Source organism: Bombyx mandarina, chromosome 24 (genome assembly GCF_030267445.1).
Source record: "Bombyx mandarina strain Sakado chromosome 24, ASM3026744v2".
In the NCBI taxonomy this organism is placed as follows: Eukaryota; Metazoa; Arthropoda; class Insecta; order Lepidoptera; family Bombycidae; genus Bombyx; species Bombyx mandarina.
Genome location: NC_143230.1, coordinates 11,805,532 through 11,830,726, shown reverse-complemented (window position 1 = coordinate 11,830,726; position 25,195 = coordinate 11,805,532). Strand labels below are relative to the sequence as shown.

The 25,195-nt window shown below is 43.2% G+C and overlaps 2 protein-coding genes across 2 annotated transcripts in view; one reads left to right on the top strand and one right to left on the bottom strand.

Moving 5' to 3' along the window:
* Positions 1-186: 186 nt before the first annotated feature.
* The window catches only part of kst (spectrin beta chain, non-erythrocytic 5 kst), a 113,890-nt gene continuing 88,881 nt past the window's right edge, over positions 187-25,195 (bottom strand). The window contains 19 exon segments of the mRNA XM_089737911.1: positions 187-1,583; positions 2,283-2,367; positions 4,578-4,616; positions 5,843-6,130; positions 8,550-8,644; positions 9,455-9,527; positions 9,837-9,994; positions 10,591-10,814; positions 11,158-11,324; positions 11,963-12,074; positions 12,914-13,030; positions 13,123-13,275; positions 14,933-15,068; positions 15,619-15,805; positions 16,253-16,401; positions 18,190-18,351; positions 18,966-19,171; positions 19,693-19,841; positions 20,729-20,868. Coding sequence (XP_089594037.1) covers positions 1,469-1,583; positions 2,283-2,367; positions 4,578-4,616; positions 5,843-6,130; positions 8,550-8,644; positions 9,455-9,527; positions 9,837-9,994; positions 10,591-10,814; positions 11,158-11,324; positions 11,963-12,074; positions 12,914-13,030; positions 13,123-13,275; positions 14,933-15,068; positions 15,619-15,805; positions 16,253-16,401; positions 18,190-18,351; positions 18,966-19,171; positions 19,693-19,841; positions 20,729-20,868 — 2,755 coding nt within the window. The 3' untranslated portion in view covers positions 187-1,468.
* Positions 22,720-24,737, top strand: LOC149500078 (uncharacterized). Its single transcript, XM_089737927.1, has one exon. It carries the CDS (start codon positions 22,867-22,869, stop codon positions 24,280-24,282), a length of 1,416 nt encoding a protein of 471 aa, XP_089594053.1. The 5' UTR covers positions 22,720-22,866; the 3' UTR covers positions 24,283-24,737.

Sequence of the window (25,195 nt, the reverse complement as noted above, 5' to 3'; positions counted from 1 at the left end):
ATGCCTCGACTTATGCCAACGCCTTTACGGCCATCAGTTACCCGATGTTTTAGCCTTATTCGCCTTACAGTGTTGCCATATCAGCCGAGCCAAGACTTTTGGGTCTTATTTTTATCATCATGACGCATTTAAAATGCTATGTTAGGTTACAAACTTAAATAACAAATAATAATAAAAGAATATTAATGAGAAACACGTTTTCTTATCAATGAAGAATACAACAGTTTGAATTAACATTAAAAAAAAGCGTTTTAGCATAAAATTTGACACATCGAAGTCTTTTTATAATACAAAATTTTGTTTGTAACATATATTTTTAAAGTAATAGTAATAATAAATCGAATAATATTCTAGAAAGACACGTGTAGTTATTGAATTTTGATTCCTATAACAAACAAAATATACATAGCGAAAGTTTGACAGATATTTGACGTTTCTCTTAGTTTTTTTTTTTTAATATTTAACTTCAACTATAGCACGAGTAATGTTATTTAGTAATTCTAAGTTGAAAATACAGAGGTTATTTTACCATTTAAATATAACAACATCATTACCATTAGTATTTTGGTCCCTAATAATAAAATTTGTGACATTTTCCACAAGGAATGTGAATTGTGGGCGCGTTGAGCCCTCGCAGCCTGGTACCACCGCCCTGCCTGTTACCGCAAAGCATTAATGCTGTGTAAAAATAAAACTTTACTATATGAGAAACGATTTGATTAGAATTAAATTGGGTTTTATTGACAAATAGCGCTGCTCACAGTGCGGGAGAGAGATAGCTAGACATCCCCGACATCTTCCGATTCTCAAATGCTAATTACGTAGTTTCAAACTACTTCGGGCGTCACCGAAACTTCTCTAGTTTTCTAGAAGGCTTTTTAATTATCTAAATCTAAAATAAAATACACTTGCAAGTAGGTATGATCAGAATTTTCTGTGCAACTTCAACGATTTGTTGCCATACCGCTAGTGCGTTGCCACATTAAAAAAAATCATAAGAAGTGTAATATTTAGGGTTGCCCTAAACACAAATTGATTTTGAAGCTGTCGTCGATGAGCCATAACAATGTCCAAAATAAATTTAAGTCTTTTAATATCGCGGTAAAAGACAGGGCGGTGTTTACAAAGGCGATACTGTAACATCATATTCACTTAACACCAGAACTATAACATTACTAATTAAATACATACTATTAACGAACATATATATAGTATATGCTTCTAGAGTTCCGCTTCAAATTTTGACCGGCATTGAACGAATTAAGGAAATATTTTATTTAAAAACAAAAAAAACAAATTTAATACATTTTTAATTAGAATCATTAGAAGCTCTAAGTGGCTGTGTCTGTGACAGCTGAGCTAACCATCTCTCATTATCAGAATGACGGTCCACCATCGAAGACATTAAGAAACTTGCAAACCAGGAATGGTACCGCAGTGGTCACGTCAGTGGTGCCTTCTGCGCCTCCTACATGTGACTCTGCGGCCGCTTCTTCTTGCTGAAGAAGCCTCCGAAGACTCCCTTTTTCTCTTTCTTGTCTTTAGTCACACTGCTCACGGACAGCTCCGACTCGCCCGACGACCTGGAGGATTTAGAACGTGCTAATTATTAACAGTGTTAGTAACTCTATCAGGATGAGCCCGTGAGCGTAGGCTACCAAAGATTAGGTTTTTTTTTATTGCTTAGATGGGTGGACGAGCTCACAGCTGACCTGGTGTTAAGTGGTTACTGGAGCCCATAGACATCTACAACGCAAATGCGCCACCCACCTTGAGATATAAGTTCTAAGGTCTCAGTAGAGTTACAACGGCTACCCCGCCCTTCAAACCGAAACGCATTACTGCTTCACGGCAGAAATAGGCAGGATGGTGGTACCTACCCGCGCGGACTCACAAGAGGTCCTACCACCACCTTCTATTCATATCTGTTCATAAAATATTTATAGCTACTGGTACCATGCACCCCACGCTTTTTTACAATAAAATCTTTTTTTCATACACTATTTTTAAATTCAAATTTATTAAAATTTATTTTCTATTTTTAGTAGGATTTTATTTTCTATTTTTTAGTAGGAAAGCGTAAGTATTTTGTTAGTTTTTTTAAACTATTATTAATTTTTCATTTTTTAGTTGAATTTCAATGTTTTTTATTTTAAATTTTTTTAAAAATTGACTTTCATCGGTCCTTAATAAGTATACCAAAATTTCGAGTTAGTCCGACATTTTGAAGAGGGTCAAAATCATGTTCAAAGGGATGTCATTGTCATGTCAAAAGAACTTACCGCGAGGCGGGCCTTTCTACGGCGGGAGAGCCTCCGCTACCAGCCACGGACGCCGGCCTGGCACCGCTTCCACCACCTCCGTACGCTATGCAAGAAAACGATAATTAATTCAACAACTTCTGCTGAATGTAGAATGCGTGCACGCCACTGCATTAGTCGCGACTCCACTAAACACGCCAACAGAATCTAGATCAATAAGGAAGTTACGAGTGACTTTGCACTTTGAGAATTACTACATACTAGAGAAAAATATTAATAAATACAAACATTAGTCAATCTATTCTCAATTTGACAACAGACGTCAAGAACAAAAGTTTGACAATAAATAAATAGTATGCATGCGTGTGTGCGTCAAATACATGGTAGTGTGTGTGTAATGTTTTTTTTATTGATTTAATGTATTTTTTTGGCATAACTAAAAAAAATATTAGCATTCTGCACTCCTTCTCTATATGCTCTGTAAGTGTGTGAAATTTCATACTCCTCCGTCCGCGCAATTTTCGTAAAAAGGGATACAAAGTTTTTTCCTTCGCGTATTAATATATAGATTAGGTATCAATAGATTCGAGGGGTGAAAAGCTGTATTTCATCATCATCATCATCATCAACAGCCCACAGTCGTCCACTGCTGGACATAGGCCTCTCCCAATCTACACCACTGAGCCCGGTCTGCGGCTCTCCTCATCCACTTCTTGCCGGCCACCGTGCGGGGTAAAAAGCTGTATTTATTTTTACTTTATTAACTTTCTACTTATATGTGACTTTGATGGTGGAAACTTGTTTGTTTATTGTTTTAGCTATTTTTTTATATTATTATATGTAAGTTTTGTACTGTTGGTTTCCCAAATAAATAAATAAATAATAAACATCTAGACCAAGAGTAAACAAATATGTTCATCATACAATGTTTGTCCTGATGCGGGAATCGAATCCACAACCCTCGGTGCTACAGTCAGAGCCGCTAACCACTGCACCATCAAATCAGTCGGTCAGTATACGTAAAACAATAGAAATAAATTGTAAAGAAAAATTAACGGTACTCAAAACAATATTAAAATGTCGACAAATATAAGATTTTAATTTTCCGCAACCACAAAATCTTTAAAATATACGAATAGTATTAAAAAATATAATATAAACGGTAAAAAAAGTTTTAATTAAATGATATTTTTTACTATACTTTACTACAAGCACTTGTCAAAGTTAAAGTCACTGTAATTATCCTTATATTGGTAGTTCCTATGTAAGATGTTTTAGTTCGAATCTCAAAGTGGAGTTCCAATGCGTTTTTAATAAAGCAAACTGGCGCGCTGAGTCATATATATTATTATAATACACAATAGATATTATAGTCTCCAGCAATCAAAACATATTTTGTCTACAAAAATATACTAATCAAGGCATTAACTACGAAATGCACCCGTCAATGCTATTTTAATGCTAATGCGTTTTTCAATTAAGTAAAATAATAAAAGTTTTAAATATAAAATAATAATAAAAAGAACCCACACCAAAAATTTATAGCAAGAAGAATAAACGCTAAGCAATAACTATAAACTGCATACTACTTATAATTTACGAATAAATATTAAAAAAATATACAAATTATGTAAAACAAGTCCGTTTAAAAACAATTTTACGGTTATGTAAAGATTTTTCGTAAAAGTAAAAAGTAAAAAAGAAAACCTTAAAAAGCAGAGATTAATACATAGACAGCACAGAACCGTAAAACTATTTTAAATTATATCAACTAAAATTACTACTAGTTTATTAGAATAAATTAACAAAAACAAGCTTACTATAAATTTAATAACAAATCTATAATCTTTACAGTAAAAATAATAAATGATAAATACAATGTAGATTGTGCTAATGCTACCGAATCCCACGGAAAAAGCGTCGCTTATTTTAAGCACGTGTGAATCGACATTCAATTTTTTCACACATTTGAAGCTTTAAAAGTAAAAGACGGAACATAATAAAACAAACATTCAAGTGGGGACATTCAAGCTACCAACAACCCAATATAAAAAGCAAATTCTAAAAAAACTACAAAACACAATTTATTCTTAATTAAGTATGTATGTGAAATTAAATAATTTGTATTTCTGTTAAAAATACTTTTACGGTTTCGCCTATGAAGACCGTAAAGTATTTGAAACGATTGAAAATGAAAAATGATTTTAAATATTTCACACAACATTTTTGTTAGCAGAGAAATAAATTGTGTCTGAAGCAAGCTACATAGAGATACAAAAGAGCTTTTGTTCAAATACAAAGCAAGATAAGACGAACATTGCAGTCGATGCAAGACATACAGAAGATGACTGGATCCTTTTGTTCGCATGTAAATGAATAACATTAAAAACTAAAGTTAATTTTACGGAATCGATAACACAATAACGGGACTAAAAGCATTTTTGCCTTCATTCGACTCGACGGACAATGAATGTGATCGTGAAATTGTTAAAAGTTAATTTTGGCTGAAGTTTTACTAGGGAGTTAGACGTACCGGTGGCTAATCTGATAAAAAGGTTTTATCATCACCCATGGAGACCTGCATTGCTAGGAGTAGAGACAATCTACTTTACCATTCCAGAACCGGATAATGAATACTTTTCAGACATCATCAACATGTACCGGATTATCTCAAGGCACACTTCAGAGCGTCAGATTAAAATACAACTGTCACTTCTAGTACTGAGATGACATTGATCAATATCTATTTCGCTCAGAAATAGAACTGATGTTTGTGCGAAGTTGGCGAAGAGGCCTATGTCAGTATGGTATATGGATTACTGCAATGTCTTTTTTTCCCCCTATCTATGCTGATAGCCTTGAGAGGCTATTTCAGCTTCACCCTAACGTGTAGGTGAGCTCACGGGGCTCAAACCTGACAACGTTGCTAACACGAACCCTAGCAAGAGCAGTGCTTCGCAGAATCTACCACCGGATCGGAAACGCGACCCACTGAGAAAATCCGGCGAGAAACTCAGTGGGCTGTGTCTGTGGGTTAATTTACTCGTGGAGCCTTTCGTTGCAAGCGACGGGTTCGGCGAGGACGGTGACCGGGATGTTTAAGGCAACGCAGCACGGTCGAGAGATTCTCCTGAAGCCTGATAGGAGCGTGCGCGGGGTTCGTTTCCTAATCTAGTCCCGTTATTGTATCTACAGTTTATTGACGAGGATATAGGCAAGCTGTTCCCGAATTCAAGTTATGGCGGCGTCAAGGACATTCGCTGGTTGCCGAGCGAGATTGAGTTTGGCCGTAACCTTTAAAGTTGCAAGATTGACAATATGTTACATTAAAACCGCGAAATATTCAGCCCGAAAAAATAGTTATTGTTTGACTTGCGTCAGGAAGTTATAATGCCGTTCGGAGAACAGTCGCCGCATACCCCGGGCGCGTGCAATTCAGAGCAAGTAACAGAAGTGAAACTTCTTTGACGACAGACTCTAGAGAGTATACCGCTTAATCTGTTATAGGGTCTGTTCGGCCACAGAAGTTGCACTTCTCACGTCTCATCATCGAAAGCCATACAAAGAGCTCCAAAACTGACCAGCCTCGCTTGAGTAGAAGTGCGAAGTCTCCACGTTTGTGTAGTTATTGTTCTGTCTCTCTTGCTGCCATGTTGTGTTCCTGTTAGCGTCCTTTCCCTGCCACGACCCTGACATTCTCTGCTGGTAGCTATCCACCAGAGCGGTCACAGATCTCTCGCCTCTGTCGTTTGAATTCGAATTCCTTTCGGGGAGGTTTGGGGCTCGTTCTGGTAAAGCTGGCGGTCGATCCGGGAGGCTGGGGGGTCGTTCCGGGGGCCCCATCGGCGGTAAGGGAGGCAGGTCCGCGGCTATTTACGGTCGTAAAAATATTCTGTATTTAATGAAAGCGATGCGTATTGTTACGAAGAGCTTCTAAATTGAATGGCATGCCGAAATTGAAGTATATAAAAAATCAATCGCAGTCCTTCCTTATAATATAATCGAGCTGTTTGAATCCGCCACAACTGTTATAATTACAGTTACGTCAAATTTGAATGAATTCGGGATAGGTAAATGGGAAAATGACGTAAATTAGTGACGTAATCAAAGAGAGGATTATTGAGGTCTTCGAGGAGAATTTTAATGATTGGATACAAAAAGGCACACTGTGTCGTAGTTCTAAATTCACAGTCGAGCCGTATAGAGTGGATTACTTAATAAATGGACTAAGCATGAACTGACTGGCCTATAAATGGACTATAAATGGCGTGTAAAAGGACGATGTATGGCGTGTAAAAGGACGATGTATGGACTGTAAAAGGACTATGAATGGACTGTAAAAGGACTATGAATGGCCTGTAAAAGGACTATGTACGGACTCTAAAAGGACTATGAATGGCCTGTAAAAGGACTGTATGGACTATAAAACGACTGTGTATGGACTATAAAAGGACTGTGTACGGACTATAAAAGGACTGTGTACGGACTATAAAAGGACTGTGTACGGACTATAAAAGGACTGTGTATGGACTATTAAAGGACTGTGCATGGAATATTTTTTTCTAATTTTTTTTATTGATTCGATAAAGGACTATGAACTAAGACGTAATAAATTATGCCTGTTTTGGTACCTACTAGTACCTTTATTACCTTAGCCTGCGAAAGCATGGCCGAGATCCGATTGGCGAATGTAGAACTAAGAATTAACAAGTACATCACGACACCACACGACAGGACAGGACTACACTTAAAGCATATTCGATAGAGCACAACAACCATTCAGTTAAACATATCTATTGAACTATTGTTTAGAACGAATCCGGATAACGAAGGAATTAAATAATACCGAAGTTGATCGGTCGATTTGAATAATTTCTTGAATGCAACTATAATTCGAGGGGTGAAAAGCTAGGTATTTGGCTTAAGCGAAATGTTCGCTAAATTACAAGAGAGTCATTTAAAGTTTAAAATTTGGAAAAAATATCATAACCCAAAAGAAAAATCATCAGCTATTTCAATACATTAAACTTAATTGAAGTTCAATTAAAAACATCGAACTGTTGATGCTGATATCAAATAAAACGGACCTTTAATTACAAAGATAAATTAATGTCGCTCAAGCCTTTCACCCCCTTGATATTATTACACAAACTTTTATTTAACTGGTTCTCACCATATTTTTCAATTTAAAACTAGCCACCGATATTTTTAAGCGTGTTCTAGCGCGTATATTAGGAGCAGACTAATCTGTTCCCCAAAAACACCCTCAAAGACACCCACCCTCAAACACAGCGGTAAGAACCCGTTAAATAATTTCATAGACACATTTAAAACTATTTTGACGGTTTAGTGTCGATTTTGGCGAGCGACTGGTAGCAAAACTGAAGTGAGTCTTCCAGGAGGTTCGTCTTTTGCCACTATCTGAACCTTGGTCAGGCCAGTTCGTCCTGGACCAGTCTTCAAGGAAGCTATACGATCTTCACAATTACTTAACAGTCTTATTAAAATTCGCGGTCTATATTCAACTTAGGTTAGTCCAAGTTTTATTAATATTAAGTTAGCAATAAGTTTATTCGTTTTATTAATATGCTAGCCTTACTCGCCGTTAAAATTAACATTATTATTTATTGTCATTATTATTAGGGAGTCCGGCACTCATAAACATTAGCCTATCCATTAAGTAGATGTATTTTCTACATGGATACCAAGTTTCAAGTCAATCGGATGCACGGTTCAGTAATTATAATGGAACATCCGTAAAAACCACTTTAGATTTATACATAAGTATAGATATCTGTAAGACAACATTATTAGTAACCTAAATATTTAATTAACAATATTTCGGTTTTTATTATAAATTTTCCTATTAATTTTTATTTTAAGTTTTTGGTAATAATTTCGGTTTTCAATAGTTCTAATGTTATAAAAACTTTGACTTTGTGTTTCAAAATGACGACACTAATTTACTAAAACATTATTTTAACTAATTCAAGTTAATTTAATTATTCGAACAACAAAAATTATTTCGGTTTTTTCTTATAATTTGGCTGTATGGGCTGTGGGTTCCTTTGCCTGTTTAATTAACGAAACAAACCTTAAAATGTCTATGAGCAAGTTTGGTTGAAAAATGAGTTTTTCTATACGAGTTCTATACATTATGAAATAGAGATTCTGATTTCAAGTTTCTGCGTGCTCACGTTGATGTCCACGGGCCCGTCCAGGCAATACAGCGTCCAAAAAATATCACTTGGAACTGATATTATCATGTCCCTTTATTAAGACACATACCGTCTTTCTGTGACCTGATGAAGTCTGAATTGATGTCTCGTCCGTTTGAGAATCTGGACCTGCCCCAGGTCCCGCCGGCGGCCTGCTCCGCGTTCCTGTCCACCAGAAATTGGAAAAACTTTAGTGTCCGCGTGGAGGGGTCCATGGTCCCCTACCCTGGGTCACGCCGGGACGCCGTCTCACGGAGCGTCTGTTCCGACTAATCTCTGGAATGGCTGGACCGATTTTGACGGGACTTTTAACTGATAGGTAGCTGATAATATAAGGAGTAACTTAGGCTACTTTTTTTAGACTAGCTTCGCCCCGCGACGTCACTCGCAGTTATTGTCTTACCGCGGGATAACATCGCGGGACTCCACTATCAATAATAAAATTTAATGTTTCCGAAGCGAAGCGAGGGCGGGTCGCTAGTGTTACATAATAAGAAAGATATTAATTCTTCTTCAGGGGAGAGTAGTGGTAAAACCACTCTGAGGTGAGCACTCCCTGTGCAACACGCGGGATATATATCACTTTTTTTTTCCTACCTAAGCTGATAGCCTTGAGAGGCTATATCAGCGTCGCCTTAACTAGTAGGTGAGCTCACGGGGCTCAAACCTGACGACGTTGCTAACACGAACCCTAGCAAGAGTCGTGCTTCGCAGAATCTACCGCCGGATCGGAAACGCGACCCACTGAGAAGATCCGGTGAGAAACTCAGTGGGCTGTGTCTGTGGGTTCATTCGCTCGTCGAGCCCTGAACGGTGACCGGTGCTTGAGGTAACTAAAAGCACCGTTAGTGGATCGGGAGGATCCGTAATGACGTGTGTTTGGGGCGACGTCGACTGCTTTCCATTCTGTAGTATAATATCACAGGGAGGGAGCCATGTCCGCAGCACCGTGCGGCCGGGGCGGCGGTGACGTACCTGAGGACGACGTCGGCGGCCTCCTCCTCGCGCGGCGGCTGTCGGGGTGGCAGCGACGGCAGCACTGTCGACTCTGCAACGACACGACACACGTGAGGGGACCGGGCGGGGGGTTGGGGGGGTCAACACGCTCATGATGTGTCCGAGCACCTCCCAACCCGCTGTCGTGAGCCCTCCCATTTTAAATTATCACGATTTTTCAAAGGCTGTCTCTGTTGTGGACGCGAGCTGCGCACCTTGAGGCTTGAGGTTGAAGTATTAGTTGTATAACATCTGATTCAGTCTTCGAACCTGAGAGAAGTAGGCGGGATGACGGTGCCACCCAAGGCTAAGTACGAAGTGGGGGACGCCTGCTCCTGACCACAAATGAGTTTTTATATACCAATGAGTCTTTCGGTCGTGGTGGTGGTCCGCTCTGGTGTGGCGCTACTCCTGGCCGCCTGCTGGCTGCTCCTGTGCTCCTGCAGGATCTCCGCCTGGGACCGGGACTTGCGCTGGGGCTCCGGAGACAGTTCCTCTTCGGACGACGACGAGGCGTTTCTGGTGGAATACGTGCGCGGTTGAATGCCCATTCTCAAGGATCGTTTGGAACCTCTGGGTCTGCGGAGGGACTTCGGTTCCCTCTGTATTTAGTACCGTATGTTCCATGGGGAGTGCTCTGAGGAATTGTTCGAGATGGTACCTTCATCTCGTTTTTACCATCGCACCGCCCGCCACCGGAGTAGAGATCATCCATACTACCTGGAGCCATTGCGGTCATCCACAGTGAGCTTCCAGGGGTCTTTTTTGCCACGTACTATCCGGCTATGGAATGAGCTCCCCTCCACGGTGTTTCCCGAGCGCTATGACATGTCCTTCTTCAAACGAGGCTTGTGGAGAGTATTAAGCGGTAGGCAGCGGCTTGGCTCTGCCTCTAGCATTGCTGAAATCCATGGGCGACGGTAACCATTCACCATCAGGTGGGCCGTATGCTCGTCTGCCTATAAGGGCAATAATTATACTTAAGACCCTTAGAACTTAGAGTTCAAGAAGGGTGACGCATTTACGTCGTAAATGTCTCTGGGCTCCGGTAACCACTTAACACCAGGTGGGCTGTGAGCTCGTCCAGCCATCTAAGCAATAAAAAAGACTCTCACTGCTGGAGCCGCCTTCGGATCTCGGCGGTGGGCGAGTCCCCGGGCGCGGCGTAGGGCGTCAGCTGCAGCTCCGGGGGCAGCCGCGCGTGGAAGGAGATCTTGTTGACCCAGTCCTGCAGCAGCGCGCGGCTGCCGCACGAGAACAGGTACTCGGCCCCGTCGGCGCAGCGGAGCCGGAACACGTGGCTGCGCTTGGTGTAGTCCGGGGCCGCGGAGCACTCGGCCTGCGCAGCGCGGCTTGGGTTATACTGGGCTTGTGGAGGAACCGCACAGAGGGAAGGACTACCAGCACAGTCCACGGACTACTCACATAATGTGTTATTGTAAACTATATCGGTTTTCTAAATTGTGTGATATTTTGTGTAGTTTTGTAATGGTTTAATTTTAGTTTTATTCGACAAATTGAAATTAAAATAATGTACGTTATTGTAAGCTTGAGTTACCCGATGGAAATTTTGTATAGAGTGTTTGTGCGTGTGTGCGTGTGTGCGTGCGTGCGTGCGCACACGCGTGTATGTGCTTGGTGCGTGTGTCTGTGTGTTGTGCGTGCGTGTGTCGGAGCCTCACATTGAGTATGGCGACGGGCGGCGCCGCGGCCTTGGTGCTGGCGAAGTCCATCTGGTCCCTGAAGAAGCAGAGCAGCTGCCCGCAGAGCACGGCGTGGTAGCCGCGCCACGACCGGACCGTGGCGCGCTTCCCGCCGCACCCGGCCTGCTGCTTGCGCTCCAAGTAGCCTGCCGCCACGACAACCATGACCGTCACCACCCCGCCCGCCGCCGAGACGCACTGAGCTCTCGGGGACGGCCGAGGGAGAGTGAGGCGGTGAGATAGAGGGGGAGAGAGAGGGGAGAGAGAGTGAGGGGAGAGAGGGGGAGAGGAGGGAGAGGGGAGAGCGAGGGGGAGAGAGAGGGGCGGAGAGAGAGAGAGAGAGAACATACTTTATTGCACACCAAAACACAATTAACATCAGGAAACCGTCAACAAGCAGATACACTTGTACAATAGGCGGTCTTATCGCTAAAAACGATTTCTTCTGGACAACCGTTTAACTACCCGAAATTCTTTATTTTTTTTATTGCTTAGGTGAGTGGCCGAGCTCACAGCCCACCTGGTGTTAAGTGGTTACTGGAGCCCATGGACATCTACAACGTAAATGCGCCACCCACCTTGATACATGAGTTTTAAGGTCTCAAGTATAGTTACAACGGCTGCCCCGCCCTTTAAACCGAAACGCATTACTGCTGCACGGCAGAAATAGGCAGGGTGGTGGTACCTACTCGTGCGGACTCACAAGAGGTCCTACCACCAGTAAAAAAATTTATTTGGAGAGTCCTCCCGACTACACACTGTAGGGTCCATATTCCCGAAGTACCTTCGATCTCCACGGGCGGTAGCTTGTCGATGTCCCCTCCCCGGTGCCTGGTGAAGCTCTGGGTCCGACGCCGGGTCGTGAACGAGGGGGTCCTCTTCGGTGTCTTCACGACCTGTGGGGGTAGCCGGGGGTTTAGTCAGCTTGGTGCAGGGTGGCGACATCCACTGCCGACCAGGTACCAACACAATGAGAATTCGGTCTTATGTCTTGAGGCGGTATTGATACCATGATGTCCTTGTGGCGGGTAGCCATCATACAACGCAAGATAATTGACAGATGCCTGAATCTCGCTTATGACATTTTCAAGACATGTTCCGAACAACAACATTCGGACCGTCGGTCTACCGAGCAATATCACCCGCTCGGTGGAAGATCTTCTCTTTGTCGTATATTCCTACATCCTTTAGCTCCTACCGGTCATCGTCCTCGTCGAACCCGTCGCTTGCAACGAAGGGCTCGACGAGTAAATTAACCCACAGACACAGCCCACTGAGTTTCTCGCCGGATCTTCTCAGTGGGTCGCGTTTCCGACCCGGTGGTAGATTCTGCGAAGCACGGCTCTTGCTAGGGTTCGTGTTAGCAACGTCGTCAGGTTTGAGCCCCGTGAGCTCACCTACTTACGGTTCCGCTGAAATAGCCTCTCAAGGCTATCAGCTTAGGTAGGAAAAAAAACATTAGTTCCTATAAGCGCTTCACGTTAATTTCCACGCATCTATACAACACACAAAGTGTTCAATTATACTCACGCGACATCTCAGGAAGAACATCGAATTGGACTGAGAATCGAACTTAGATCGGTGCCATATTGAAAGACAATGACTATTCTAACGGAATGAATGTAACTTTACTATATTATTATTCAATAGATAAAAGCAATCAGATGTTATCGTCAGGTATGCCGCTGCGGCGGGGGAGGCGAGGGGAGTTGGGGGGCGGCGGAGGTCGACTTACGTTCATGCTCTCTGCGCGCTTGACGCCGGCGTCGCTCTTGGGCAGCTTGTCGAACTGCGGCGCCGGGGACAGGCCCTCCTCCGGGGAGGGCGGCCGCTGCGTCGGCGCGTGCTCCGTCTGGCGACAACACTAGCGTTAGTCCTCCGCGACGGAGGGGGGCAATAAGCATTTCAGAGGTCGAGTGGGTCTAGTCGAGTCGAGCAGTTCACCTCTCTGCTGATAGTTTCCCTCCTCCTCTCCTCGGTGATGCGTTCCATCTCCCTCCTCCTGTACTGCTGCAGGCGGTCTGCCTCCTGCTTCTCGGCGGACCGGCGACGCGCCACCGCCTCCGCCTCCTGTTGTTCCTTGAAGGCTTGCTCGATCTTTGGAAAAGAAAAAAAATGTTAATACTTAGGATAGTGTTAGACGGATCTTTTTGAGGGGACTGGGCTCTGGAGGTGAGGGGCTATTTTAAAACACTGACTTCATGGTTAATATATATTACAAACACTACACTATTACATATTTGACAATTTTTTGTCTTTTTTTTTTATTATTGAAGTGAAAACTTCTTTAGAATCGTTGTGATTTCAAACCGGATGCAACGGAAAAAACGACAGGTAAGAGACACAAATACAAAAATGAGACAGAAATATACATACTATTTAATACAGCGCCATCTGCGAGATTTTTTAATACTAACGTGTGTATGAAAGCTCTTGTAGTGAATTTTAATTTAGGATTATACGTGAAATTAAAATATCAATTCACAGAGGGCGCTACCTTACAATTATTTACTAATGACAAAATTTTACATATACTTAAGACGTTTAGGATAATTGTATTTTAATTTTGGAAGGTTTCACTTCTACCACGTGTGAATTGCACACATGTATTTTTTTATCTTTTTATTGCTTAGATGAATGGACGAGCTCGCAGCCCACTTGGTTTTGAGTGGTTACTGGAGCCCATAGGCATCTATAACGTAAACGCGCCACCCATCTTGAGATAAGAGTTCTCAGGTCTCAAGTATAGTTACAACGGCTGCCCCACCCTTCAAACCGAAACGCATTACTGCTTCACGGCAGAAATAGGTAGGGCGGTGGTACCTACCCGCGCGGACTCACAAGAGGTCCTACCACCAGTAAAATATGTTTATATAACCCTAGGATGTTTCACTGTCCGTGTCTAGATGAGAAGTAAGTTGTCGTAACAAAAGATAATTATCTGTTACCTCTTACATTTAAATAAACATTCCGATATTCGAAAACTGTTACTTCACATGTGACAAGTGTTGCCTGCCATTACTTACACATTTAAACTCCAACAGATAGATAACTATACTTGAGATCTTAGAACTTATATCTCAAGGTGGGTGGCGCATTTACGTCGTAGATGTCTATGGGCTCCGGTAATCACATAACACCAGATGGGCTGTGAGCTCGTCCAACCATCTAAGCGATAAAAAAAAAGATAGTGTCCTCGACTCGACTTTCATAAGGAAGAGTCTCTGTGGTATATATCACAGGTAGCACGCGTTCTGGCTACTGCAGCACTAGCAGTGAGGTTCCCCCGCGTCTCAGCAGTATTTTTTAAGGGATTTTATGACCTGGCAACTGAGACCTTTAAGTCATGTGTTATTTTAATTTACATTCATATTTTTATGAAAAATGATATTATGGAGTGAAATGAAATGAAGATGATTAATTTGAAACATTAATCAACTCGGATGAAATTAAATGAAATGAAATGGTATGAAATATAATCTCAGTAAAACGGTGGTCATGTACTAAGATTTTTTCAGTGGACTTTTTGAAGGACCCCGTGAAGTAACGTCCAGCGGCTTTGTTTCATTTTCCCACATTTGTGCACTTTCATAGATATTAAACAGTTAATAAACCACCGTTATTACACATTTAAACCTGAAGAAACACTAATTAGACAAAATAAAAAAATCCACAACATCACTGCTCGTGTTCCCGCCAAAAAGTCCGTCTCAGCAGTACCGCATGACCCCCCACAGGAGCGGCAAGGACTCACCAGGGTGATGCGCTTGAGGGCGTTGAACTTGTCCCTCTGCGCCTCGATGGTCTCCTCCAGGTCTCGGTGGCGCGTGATCAGCTCCTCAACCTGAGCCACGTTTTCACCCAGTTTCCCGTCTCTCACCAGCGGCACTCTGTAACGTTTGGATAGTTAACTCCTTTTGTAGCTGAAGATGTGATGTTAACTGACGCGTCTAGCTTGAGACATGAGGTCTAGACTGGCGATTTCACAGCCCAGCTGATGCCAAGCGGTTACGGCCAGTGGAATAAAGAAACAATCTAAAAAGCAGTCGTGACAAACGTCAACTCAATAAATCTAATATTTATGTGAAACCAACCATAGGCGGGTACTGGTTGTGTGTGATCTGTGGTTACATTAGCCACAAATGACGTCACAAGTGACGAAAAATAAAATCCAACGGACGGATGTTTAATAATCAAAACTAGCGACCCGCCCTCGCTTCGCTTCGGAAACTGTAATTTATTATTGATTTCTCCACTATTTAATGGATGTTATTATACATATAAACCTTCCTCTTCAATCACTCTATATATTAAAAAAAACCGCATCAAAATCCATTGCGTAGTTTTAAAGATATAAGCATACATAGGGATATAGGGACAGAGAAAGCGACTTTGTTTTATACTATGTAGTGATGATGCGACTACAAAGATCCAGATTACCTATTCGTGATCCAGTTGTCCAGGGTCATGGCATCTCGCTTGAAGACCAGAGCGTCCAGGTGTTGCGCGTAGATCCTGCTTCGCGAGCTCCAGCACGAGTCCAGCACGGCGCGGCGGCTGCGGAGGGCGGACATCCTCTCCTCTATCTCGGCTGACATGAAGTGGCCTTCTCTGACCAGCTTTTCGCCTGAAACCAAGTCAAATGTCAAGAGCTTGCTTATCTGCACTCAAGCCTTTTTTATTTTATTGCTTAGATGGGTGAACGAGCTCACAGCCCACCTGATGTTAAGTGGTTACTGGAGCCCATAGACATCTACAATGTAAATGCGCCAACCACCTTAAGATATGAGGTCTAAGGTCTCAGTATAGTTACAACGGCTGCCCCACCCTTCAAACCGCATTACTGCCTCACGACAGAAACAGCCGGGGTGGTGGTACCTACCCGCGCGGACTCACATGAGGTCCTACCACCAGTAAGATTCAGCGAAGCGCTGCTCTAGTTAAAGCTAGTGTTAGCAAGCTCTCTCAAGTTGAGCCCGTGAGCTCACCTATCCGTTCCTGAGTAACTGGCTAGTCTCTTAGGCTACCAGCGAAGATGTTGGGGAAAAAGTGTGTGTCTAAATTGGGCACCTACCGTCGCTGTAGAACTTGTTGAAGTCTTCGTCCTTGGAGTCGATCTCCGACTTGATGTCGTCGTGCCTGGCGACCAGGCGCTCCGCCCCGGGCACGTCCCGGGACAGCTCGGGCGCCGTCACCCGGGCCAGCGTAGCACTACACCACGCCCTGCCGACACCGACATCGTCCGGTATTACTCTTCACTCGACAACGCGTCCTCGCTCGAGGGGGGTTGGGGGGATCGATTCCCAGACCGATTCCGCTTACAAAAGTGATGAGCATTTGATGGTGAATGGTTACCGTCGATCATGGACGTCAGCAAAACCAGAGGGACAACCAATCCACTGCCTTCTCAAGCCTCAACCCGTCTTCGCTTACAAGAGTGACGATCATACTGCCCATCTGACGGTGAATGGTTACCGTCGATCATGGACGTCAGCAAAACCAAAGGGAAGATATATATAGATTATTAGATAGATTTAAGAAAACTGTCAAGGAACGTTTGTGCAACAAGGCATATTATAAAGTTAAGAATTATTTACTAGATGGCACTACGTGGGAATGAGGCGTTCGCTCCTGGCATTTTCATTTTCCATTATTATTATTATTATTTTTTTAATTGTATTTTTTTACTTGTTCTTCCTTTATTGTAAATATTTTTATTTATTAAAAAAAAAGAAAATATTTGAGAGAAAACAAAAAAAAAAGCCCGCTGAGTTTGTTTCGCCGGTTCTTCTCAGGACTGTGGCTTTTATTTGAACCGGTGGTAGAGTTAACATTGTTATTTATATTTTGACATTCAACAAGTGGTTTTTTTTTTTTTTTATTGCTTTGCTGTGTGGACGAGCTCATAGCCCACCTGATGTTAAGTGGTTACTGGAGCCCATAGACATCTACAACGTAAATGCGCCACACACCTTGAGATACAGTTCTAAGGTCTCAGTATAGTCACAACGGCTGCCCCACCCTTCAAACCGAAACGCATTACTGCTTCACGGCAGAAATAGGCGGGGCGGTGGTACCTACCCGTGCGGACTCACAAGAGGTCCTACCAACAGTAATTACGCAAATTACAATTTTGCTGATTTCATTTTTATTACACGATGTTATTCTTTCACCGTGGAAGTGAATCGTGAACATTTGTTAAGTACGTATTTCATTAGAAAAATTGGTACCCGCCTGCGGGATTCGAACACCGGTGCATCGCTACATACGAATGCACCGGACGTCTTATCCGTTAGGCCACGACGACCAGTGTGTCATACTCACATCTAAGTTGAAATAAATGATTTTGAATTTGAATTTGAATTTGGACAACCAATCCACTGCCTACTGCCGAGTACAACTTGGCATAGTATGATAACTGGTCGTTACGTATGTCACTCATTGCTATAGTTGTCTCTCCGTGCAATACAACAACAAGTTGAAACAGTAATTATTGTCTCAACGCAATACATTTATGACGACCCTTGCAGCTGAAAGTAAGTATTGTACTTTTTGACGAAGCATTTTGCTGATAAATAACTCTGTTTCTATAATCTGACGAAGCGTGTTGCGGATAAGAATAATATGTACTTTTAGGTTATTAAACTACCTTGGATTTTGATTTAATAATAAAAAATATGGCTTAGATGCGTGCACGAGCTCACAGCTCACCCGGTATTAAGTGGTTACTGGAGCCCATAGACATCTACAGCGTAAATGTGCCACCCACCTTGAATATAAGTTCTAATATCTCAAGTATAGTTACAACGGCTGCCCCACCCTTCAAACCGAAACGCATTACTGCTTCACGGCAGAAATAACACAGGGTGGTGGTATCTACCCGCGCGGACTCACAAGAGGTCCTACCACCAGTAAATACATTTAAGAACAGTTCTGGCCCATGCACCTAACAAATTACCCGAAGCTTGCTTTTAAATATTTAAAGATGCTATAGATCGTTTGAAAACTAACAGGAGCTCCTGGTAGGTGCCGAAGTAGGCCTGCAGGTGGCTGGCCAGCTCCTGTTGCTGCGCGCAGTGCTCGGCGCGACGCTCCAGGGCGTCCAGGGCTTCCGTCACGTCCTCCAGCTTCGAAGACAGGTGCTCGCGGGCGTCGGGGAACGTTTCTCCCAGTCTGGGGGGAGGGGGGCGGTCAGTAAGTAAGCTATGCACGAGTGGGGTGCTTCGAAGGTTAATTATTTCAAGAAATTTGAAGTCGTCCGTGGCCTAATGGACAAGACGTCTCGCATGGTGAACGAATAATATCGGGCGATTGAAATCGAATTAAAATTGAATGTGAAATGAAATGGTGATCCTCCAGCTTAGATGACAAGTGATCGCGGGCGTAGGGGAACGTTTCCCCCAGTCTGGGAAGGGGGGGGGGCGGTCAGTAAGTAAGCTACTTATTTATTTTATGTACACACAAAAAAGAAAACATAGTACAGAGTAATAGGATTTTTTTATTATTCCTTAAATGGGTGGACGAGCTCACAGCCCACCTGGTGTTAAGTGGTCACTGGAGCCCATAGACATCTACAACGTAAATGCGCCACCCACCTTGAGATCTAAGGTCTAAGGTCTCAAGTATAGTAACAACGGCTGCCGCGCTCTGCAAACCGAAACGCATTACTGCTTCACGTCAGAAATAGGTGATACCTACCCGCGCGGACTCACAAGAGGTCCTACCATCAGTAAATATCCTTTGTCGTGTCGATATGCATGGAGTATCCCCTTGGTAGTAGTGTGTACCTGGCGGCCTCGTCCCGCAGACGCTGGTGCTGGTCGCGCACGGCGTGCAGGTCGGCGCGCAGGGCGTGCAGCGCGCGTCCGTGCGCGGGCTGCGCGTGCGCGCTGGGGCTGAGCTCGCTGAGCGCGCGCTCCTTCTCCTCGATCCACGCGCCCGTCTCGTCCGCGCTGCGGTCGAACTCGTGCACCTGCCGCGCCCCGGCCAGCGCCTGCCGCACACAGGGGACTGAGACCAAGGAACCTCACGCGGGGTCCCACAACGGAGCCTCACACAGGGCCTCGCATGGGGCCTCACGCGGTGTCACACGTGAGACCTCGCAAGGGACCTCTCACGGCGTCACACGTGGGACCTCGCAAGGGGCCTCTCACGGGGTCACACGTGGGCCCTCGCAAGGGGTCTCATGTGGGACCTCGCAAGGGACCTCTCACGGGGTCTCACGTGGGATCTCGCCAGGGGCCTCTCACGGGGTTACACTTGGGACCTCACGCGAGGATCGTTCATAGTGAAATCTCCCAACACATACATTGATTGGAAAATATGTTAATACTAAATTTCAGTAGTAAAATGAACTAATAATTAATGTCATCCTGTTGATAACAGTCAGGATATCAGAGCGTCGTTGTAGAATGATTGTATCCACATCGCTGTGAAGTCGATCAAAATGACGTTCAATAATTCCATTTCATCATACAAATATAATGGAGTTAATAAAAGCGTGTCCCAGCTCACCTCCTGCCGCGCCACCGCTAGTTCCTTGAGGTCCTCCCACAGACCCCTGATGTCGTCGACCCGTTGCTTCACCTTGTCCGACTCAGGGTTGTTCTCCTCCAGCAGCACGTTGCCGGCTTCGCAGACGGACTCGATGCGACCCTCGTTCGCTGGACGAGGAACAATAGGTCAATACTCGCACTGGGGGTGGTGGGGGGTTCCCACTTGGTCCCCCCTACACAACTGACCAATGTTGGCATTTACGAATGAGTCGCTTTTTTTTAGATGGATGGACGAGCTCGAGGACTATGAAAGGCGATTGCATGCAGCAGAGATGCGAATGTTGCGATGGATGTGCGGAGTAACGAGAATGGATAGAATACGGAATGAATATGTTAGAGGAAGTCTGAGAGTGGCACCTGTGACAGAGAAGCTGAGAAGTGCGCGTTCGGAATGGTCATGTGATGAGACGAAATGACAATGAGGTTGGTAAGAGAGTGTTAACTATGAATGTGAAAGGATATAGAGGAAGAGGTAGACCTAAGAAGAAATGGATGGATTGCGTGAAAGACGATACGGGTAAGAGGGGAGTGAGCGAAGAAATGGTATATGATAGAGTAGTATGGAAGAAGAAAACATGTTGCGCCGACCTCAGGTGACTGGGAGAAGGGCAGGAGAATGATGATGATGGGTGGACGAGCTCATAACCCACCTGATGTTTAGTGGTTACTGGAGCCCATAGACATCTACAACGAAAATGCGCCACACACCTTGAGATATAAGTTCTAATGTCTCAGTATAGTTACAACGGCTGCCCCGCCCTTTAAACCGCATTACTGCTTCACGACAGAAATAGGCAGGGCGGTGGTACCTACCCGTGCGGACTCACAAGACGTCCTACCACCAGTGATTACGCAAATTATAAATTTTGCGGGTTTGATTTTTATTACACGATGGTATTCCTTCACCGTGGAAGTCAATAGAAAAATTGGCATACATAACTGACCAACGTTGGCATTTATGACTGAGTCGCCCAGCAGCAGACGGACGGGCTTACCGTTAAGTTGAGTTAAAAAGCTCGCGAAGGCCTGCTGCAGCGTGTCTACGTGCTCCACGTCCAGCCCGTAGTCCTCGCTGGCGGCCGCCGCCATCTGCTCCCCGATCCATTCGGAGACCTCCTCGCACTCCTCCACGAACCTGCAGGAGTAGCAGCGTGTACTGTCACTAGACTGGACCCCCCACTAGGCAGTTTATGACGTTACTATACTGGGTGTCAGGAGACCGCATCCAAAAACGAAAACAGACGAAAACAGACAGGATCTAGTAGCGCCTAGAACACTCGAGACGTACAACGCCATATATTGTCAGATAGCGGAAACACAATACTATATAGAGATAATAATATAGAGATGTATGGAATATTCTCGATAATTCTAGGGATGTGGTATCGGCTATAAAATCGTTGCAGAGATGGCAAGCAGGCAGTTAATAATCGAAACTACTCGAAGCGAAACAGCGAACGGATCACCTGAAGCGAAGCGGAAGAAGCGAATTGAGAATTTTTTTTTTTTTTTTTTTTTTTATTGCTTAGATGTGTGGACGAGCTCACAGCCCACCTGGTGTTAAGTGGTTACTGGAGCCCATAGACACCTACAACGTAAATGCGCCACACACCTTTAGATATAGTTCTAAGGTCTCAGTATAGTCACAACGGCTGCCCCACCCTTCAAACCGAAACGCATTACTGCTTCACGGCAGAAATAGGCGGGGCGGTGGTACCTACCCGTGCGGACTCACAAGAGGTCCTACCACCAGTAATTACGCAAATTATAATTTTGCGGGTTTGATTTTTATTGCACGATGTTATTCCTTCACCGTGGAAGTCAATCGTGAACATTTGCTGAGTACGTATTTCATTAGAAAAATTGGTACCCGCCTGCGGGATTCGAACACCGGTGCATCGCTCGATACGAATGCACCGGACGTCTTATCCTTTAGGCCACGACGACTAATGACACCTTTGATGATGGGACGGTAAAAATCGATTCCGATTTAAAAAAAAAAAAAAATTTTAAAACTTTTTATTAGCATTGTTTACGCTCCATCATGTTAGTACAGCTAAATGAAACGATAGGTTCATTAAAAAAAATACGTTACTTTACTTAAAAAAAAACCAGCAATGAAACACAAAATAAAAAACGGCTGATGCTCGGGTCAACGAACGCCCGGACCCGCGCGATCGCGCAAATACTTATTAACAACATTTGTCTAAATAACTCCATCATCAAAGGTGTCATTAGTACATCAAAGGTGTCTTCGTTTTCGGAAGCGGTCTACTAACACCCAGTATACTATTAATTTTAAAAAATTAGAGTATGTGAGACAGAGAGGGAGAGAGAGTATTCTTTATTGTACACCAAAAAATAAATAAACAATGCAACACATTAAATACAAAATAGTACAATTGGCGGTCTTATCGCTAAGAGCGATCTCTTCCAGACAACCATCAGGTGGACAAGAATAATTTGGAAACGGATCGAATACAATTTCTATATTTATGGGATAAAGTAACAAAAAGCCCTGTCTAAGTTTTGTCTCATACTGACAAGTGTCATTTCTAATTCAACAGAAAGGGACAAAATACGGTGTAACTATTACATGGTGTTTTTGTATAAAATAAAATACTGATTTCTTTCACCATTAACTAGCACTGGTAGCGTAGATTAATATTATCAATACATTTTTCACCTTAAACACAGATTCTAGCTAATTTCAAATTTCCGGAACAAATATCACAATAAATATGAAGTTCCGGTATTTTGGAAGCATATCCATATTATCATCTACGCTTGACGTAGACGACCTTAAAGGCTTCGTCAAACAGAACGCGTACTTAGCGCCGCGTTTTAACGTCGCACCCTTGACATGTCACACAAATTGACTAGATGAGCCCAACGCTCCTTGACGCAACGTAACGCCAAATTATAAGTGCCTTTCGATAGCAGTGTGAAAATTTAAAAGTATTAAGATGTCGAGTGCAGTCTCTGCGCTGCACTCGCACGAGGTGCTAGTGTGTTGTTTATTTAAAAATACGTTCCGCGCATCGGTCAGCGCGTTGCTGGGGGCATACCCAACACCGTTGGGTAGCCGGCGACCGCGCCGCTGATAACGAGGGTAGATAATCAACACGAAACAATGGAGGTGCGGTCGAGCAGGAGTACTTTGAGTGAGCAGGAGTTGATTGGTGATGAGGTAGAACAATATCAAGAAGAGAATTCTATGCAAGAGATGAATGCGATGGAAGATTGGTTAAGACCAGAGAAGAGAAAAGATGCTAACAGTGACGATGAATGGACAACGATTAAATCGAAGCAGAAGAAGCTTAAACCGGAAGTTGAGAAAATAGAGATGTACTTAACTGGTAGTGAGCCGCTGCCGAAACAATTTTCTTTAGCGAAAATGTTTTGTGAGATGGATATTACCGATGTGGACCGCGTAAAATATGTTAACCCATACAAAGTACGTATCGATGTACAGAACCCACTGAGCGCAGAGAGGATTGAAAAAAGTTCTAAGATAGCAGATAAAGGCTGGCGTGTACAAAGAGCTATGGAGAAGAATTTATCATATGGTGTTATTCGCGACATAGACTTGGAAATATCCGACAAAGAGATTTTTGACACAATATCGTGCCCCAAACCAGCAGAACTAGTATCTATATTCCGTCTCAACCGGCGCAGTAGCTCGGGCGACGGATGGGTACCTAGTGAGTCGGTGCGGTTATGTTTTAAGGGTGCGTTCATACCTGCGTATGTTTCTATAGGGGGGCTAAGAATCCGCGTGGACCGATACGTCTTCCCAGTATCCCAGTGCGGGTTGTGCTGGAAATTAGGACACCCTACAAAGAGATGTCCCACAAACAAAGAAATTTGTCCAAAGTGTGGAGGTAAACATAACAACTGTGAAACCACTACATTTAGCTGCGTCAACTGTAAAGGGGGGCATATGGCCATGTATAAAGGCTGTCCTGTATTTTTGAAAGAAAAGAGGCTTAGAGAAATCATGGCTGAATTTAATTGCACTTACAGAAAGGCTCTGACGATGTATGTAGCCCCTAGTTCTCCAGTACAGGTGCCCAAAAAGTTTAGTTTCACCGCTACCCCTGCTCCTCCGCTAATGGAGTACATCTCATCCGTGCCACCAAAAACCTTGCAGAGTAACGCACCGACTTTTGCTAGCGTCTTACAGACAAAAGCGGAGATTCACATAGAAGAAAACGCTAAACAAACACCACGATCGGTTTCGAAAAAACAACGTCGTCGTCGTAGGGAACCTGATGTATCTGTATTGGACTCGGCTGCTGAAGCTGAAATAGAAGAGATGCCCGGGAAAAATGTGCCTCTGGAACAGAAGGAAAGAAGAAATGTGAATTTTGTAGAGTTATTGAATAAATTGAAAGATCTTTTTTTTTTAAAAACAGTGTCGCTAGAATCTAAAGTGAAAAGTGTACTTAAGTGTTGCATCGAATGGTTGATCTTGGTTGCGGTAGACAATATTTCCGACTGGCCAGTATTGAAAAACATATTAGATCTGTTTATGGACTATGGATAAAAATAAAAAACCTGTGAAATTAACTATACTACAATGGAATGCTCAAAGTTTAAGACCTAAATTATTAGAGTTTGAAAATATTTTATTTAAAGAGAAAGTCCACATTGCTACCGTGAGTGAAACATGGTTAGAATCGAACTATCGTCTTAAAATAACTAACTATATTATTTATCGTAGGGATAGGGACGACGGCTATGGCGGGGTTGCCATTTTTGTTCACAAATCTATTAATTCACAACTTTTTGATATACAAAACAATAGCCCCGGTTTAGAAATAATAGGTATTAAGGTTCACAATTGTAGGGATATTGAATATATATTCTCCGTGTATTGTGCTCCATCGGTACGCACTAGCCAACAGGATTGGGATGTGTTATTTTCATTGGTGAGTAAAAAAGCTTTAATTTTGGGCGATTTCAATGCGCACCACACTAACTGGTCTAATAAAAGTGATGCCAGAGGATTACAAATTTTTGAGGCTATCACAGATAATAGGTTCATTTCACTAAACGATGGTAAGTCAACACGTTTACGATCTAATAACAATAACAATCAGTTGCAACATTCCGCGCCTGATATATCTTTTGTCTCCTCCGATTTAGCTTTATTATTTGACTGGCGTATTTTAAACGAAACCCTCGGCAGTGACCATTTATTTATAAAAATTACTACCTCTTTTGATGTTTTACCTAGGAACATTTTACGGCGCAATTTCAAGTTAGCCGATTGGGACGGTTATATGACATTACTGGAATCTTTATGTAGTAATTATATCGTGTCGGAGAACCTACAAATAGGGTACGATCATTTTATAGAATATCTAAATATAGCAGCAGACGTTCATGTTCCATATATTCGATATAATACAGATCCCAGTAGTACTTTCTCACCTAAACCCTATTGGAACGCAGAT

What these genes read in the sequence shown, in the direction of transcription:
- LOC149500078 (XM_089737927.1), top strand. Translation starts at nt 22,867, where the DNA reads ATGGAGGTGCGGTCGAGCAGGAGTACTTTGAGTGAGCAGGAGTTGATT.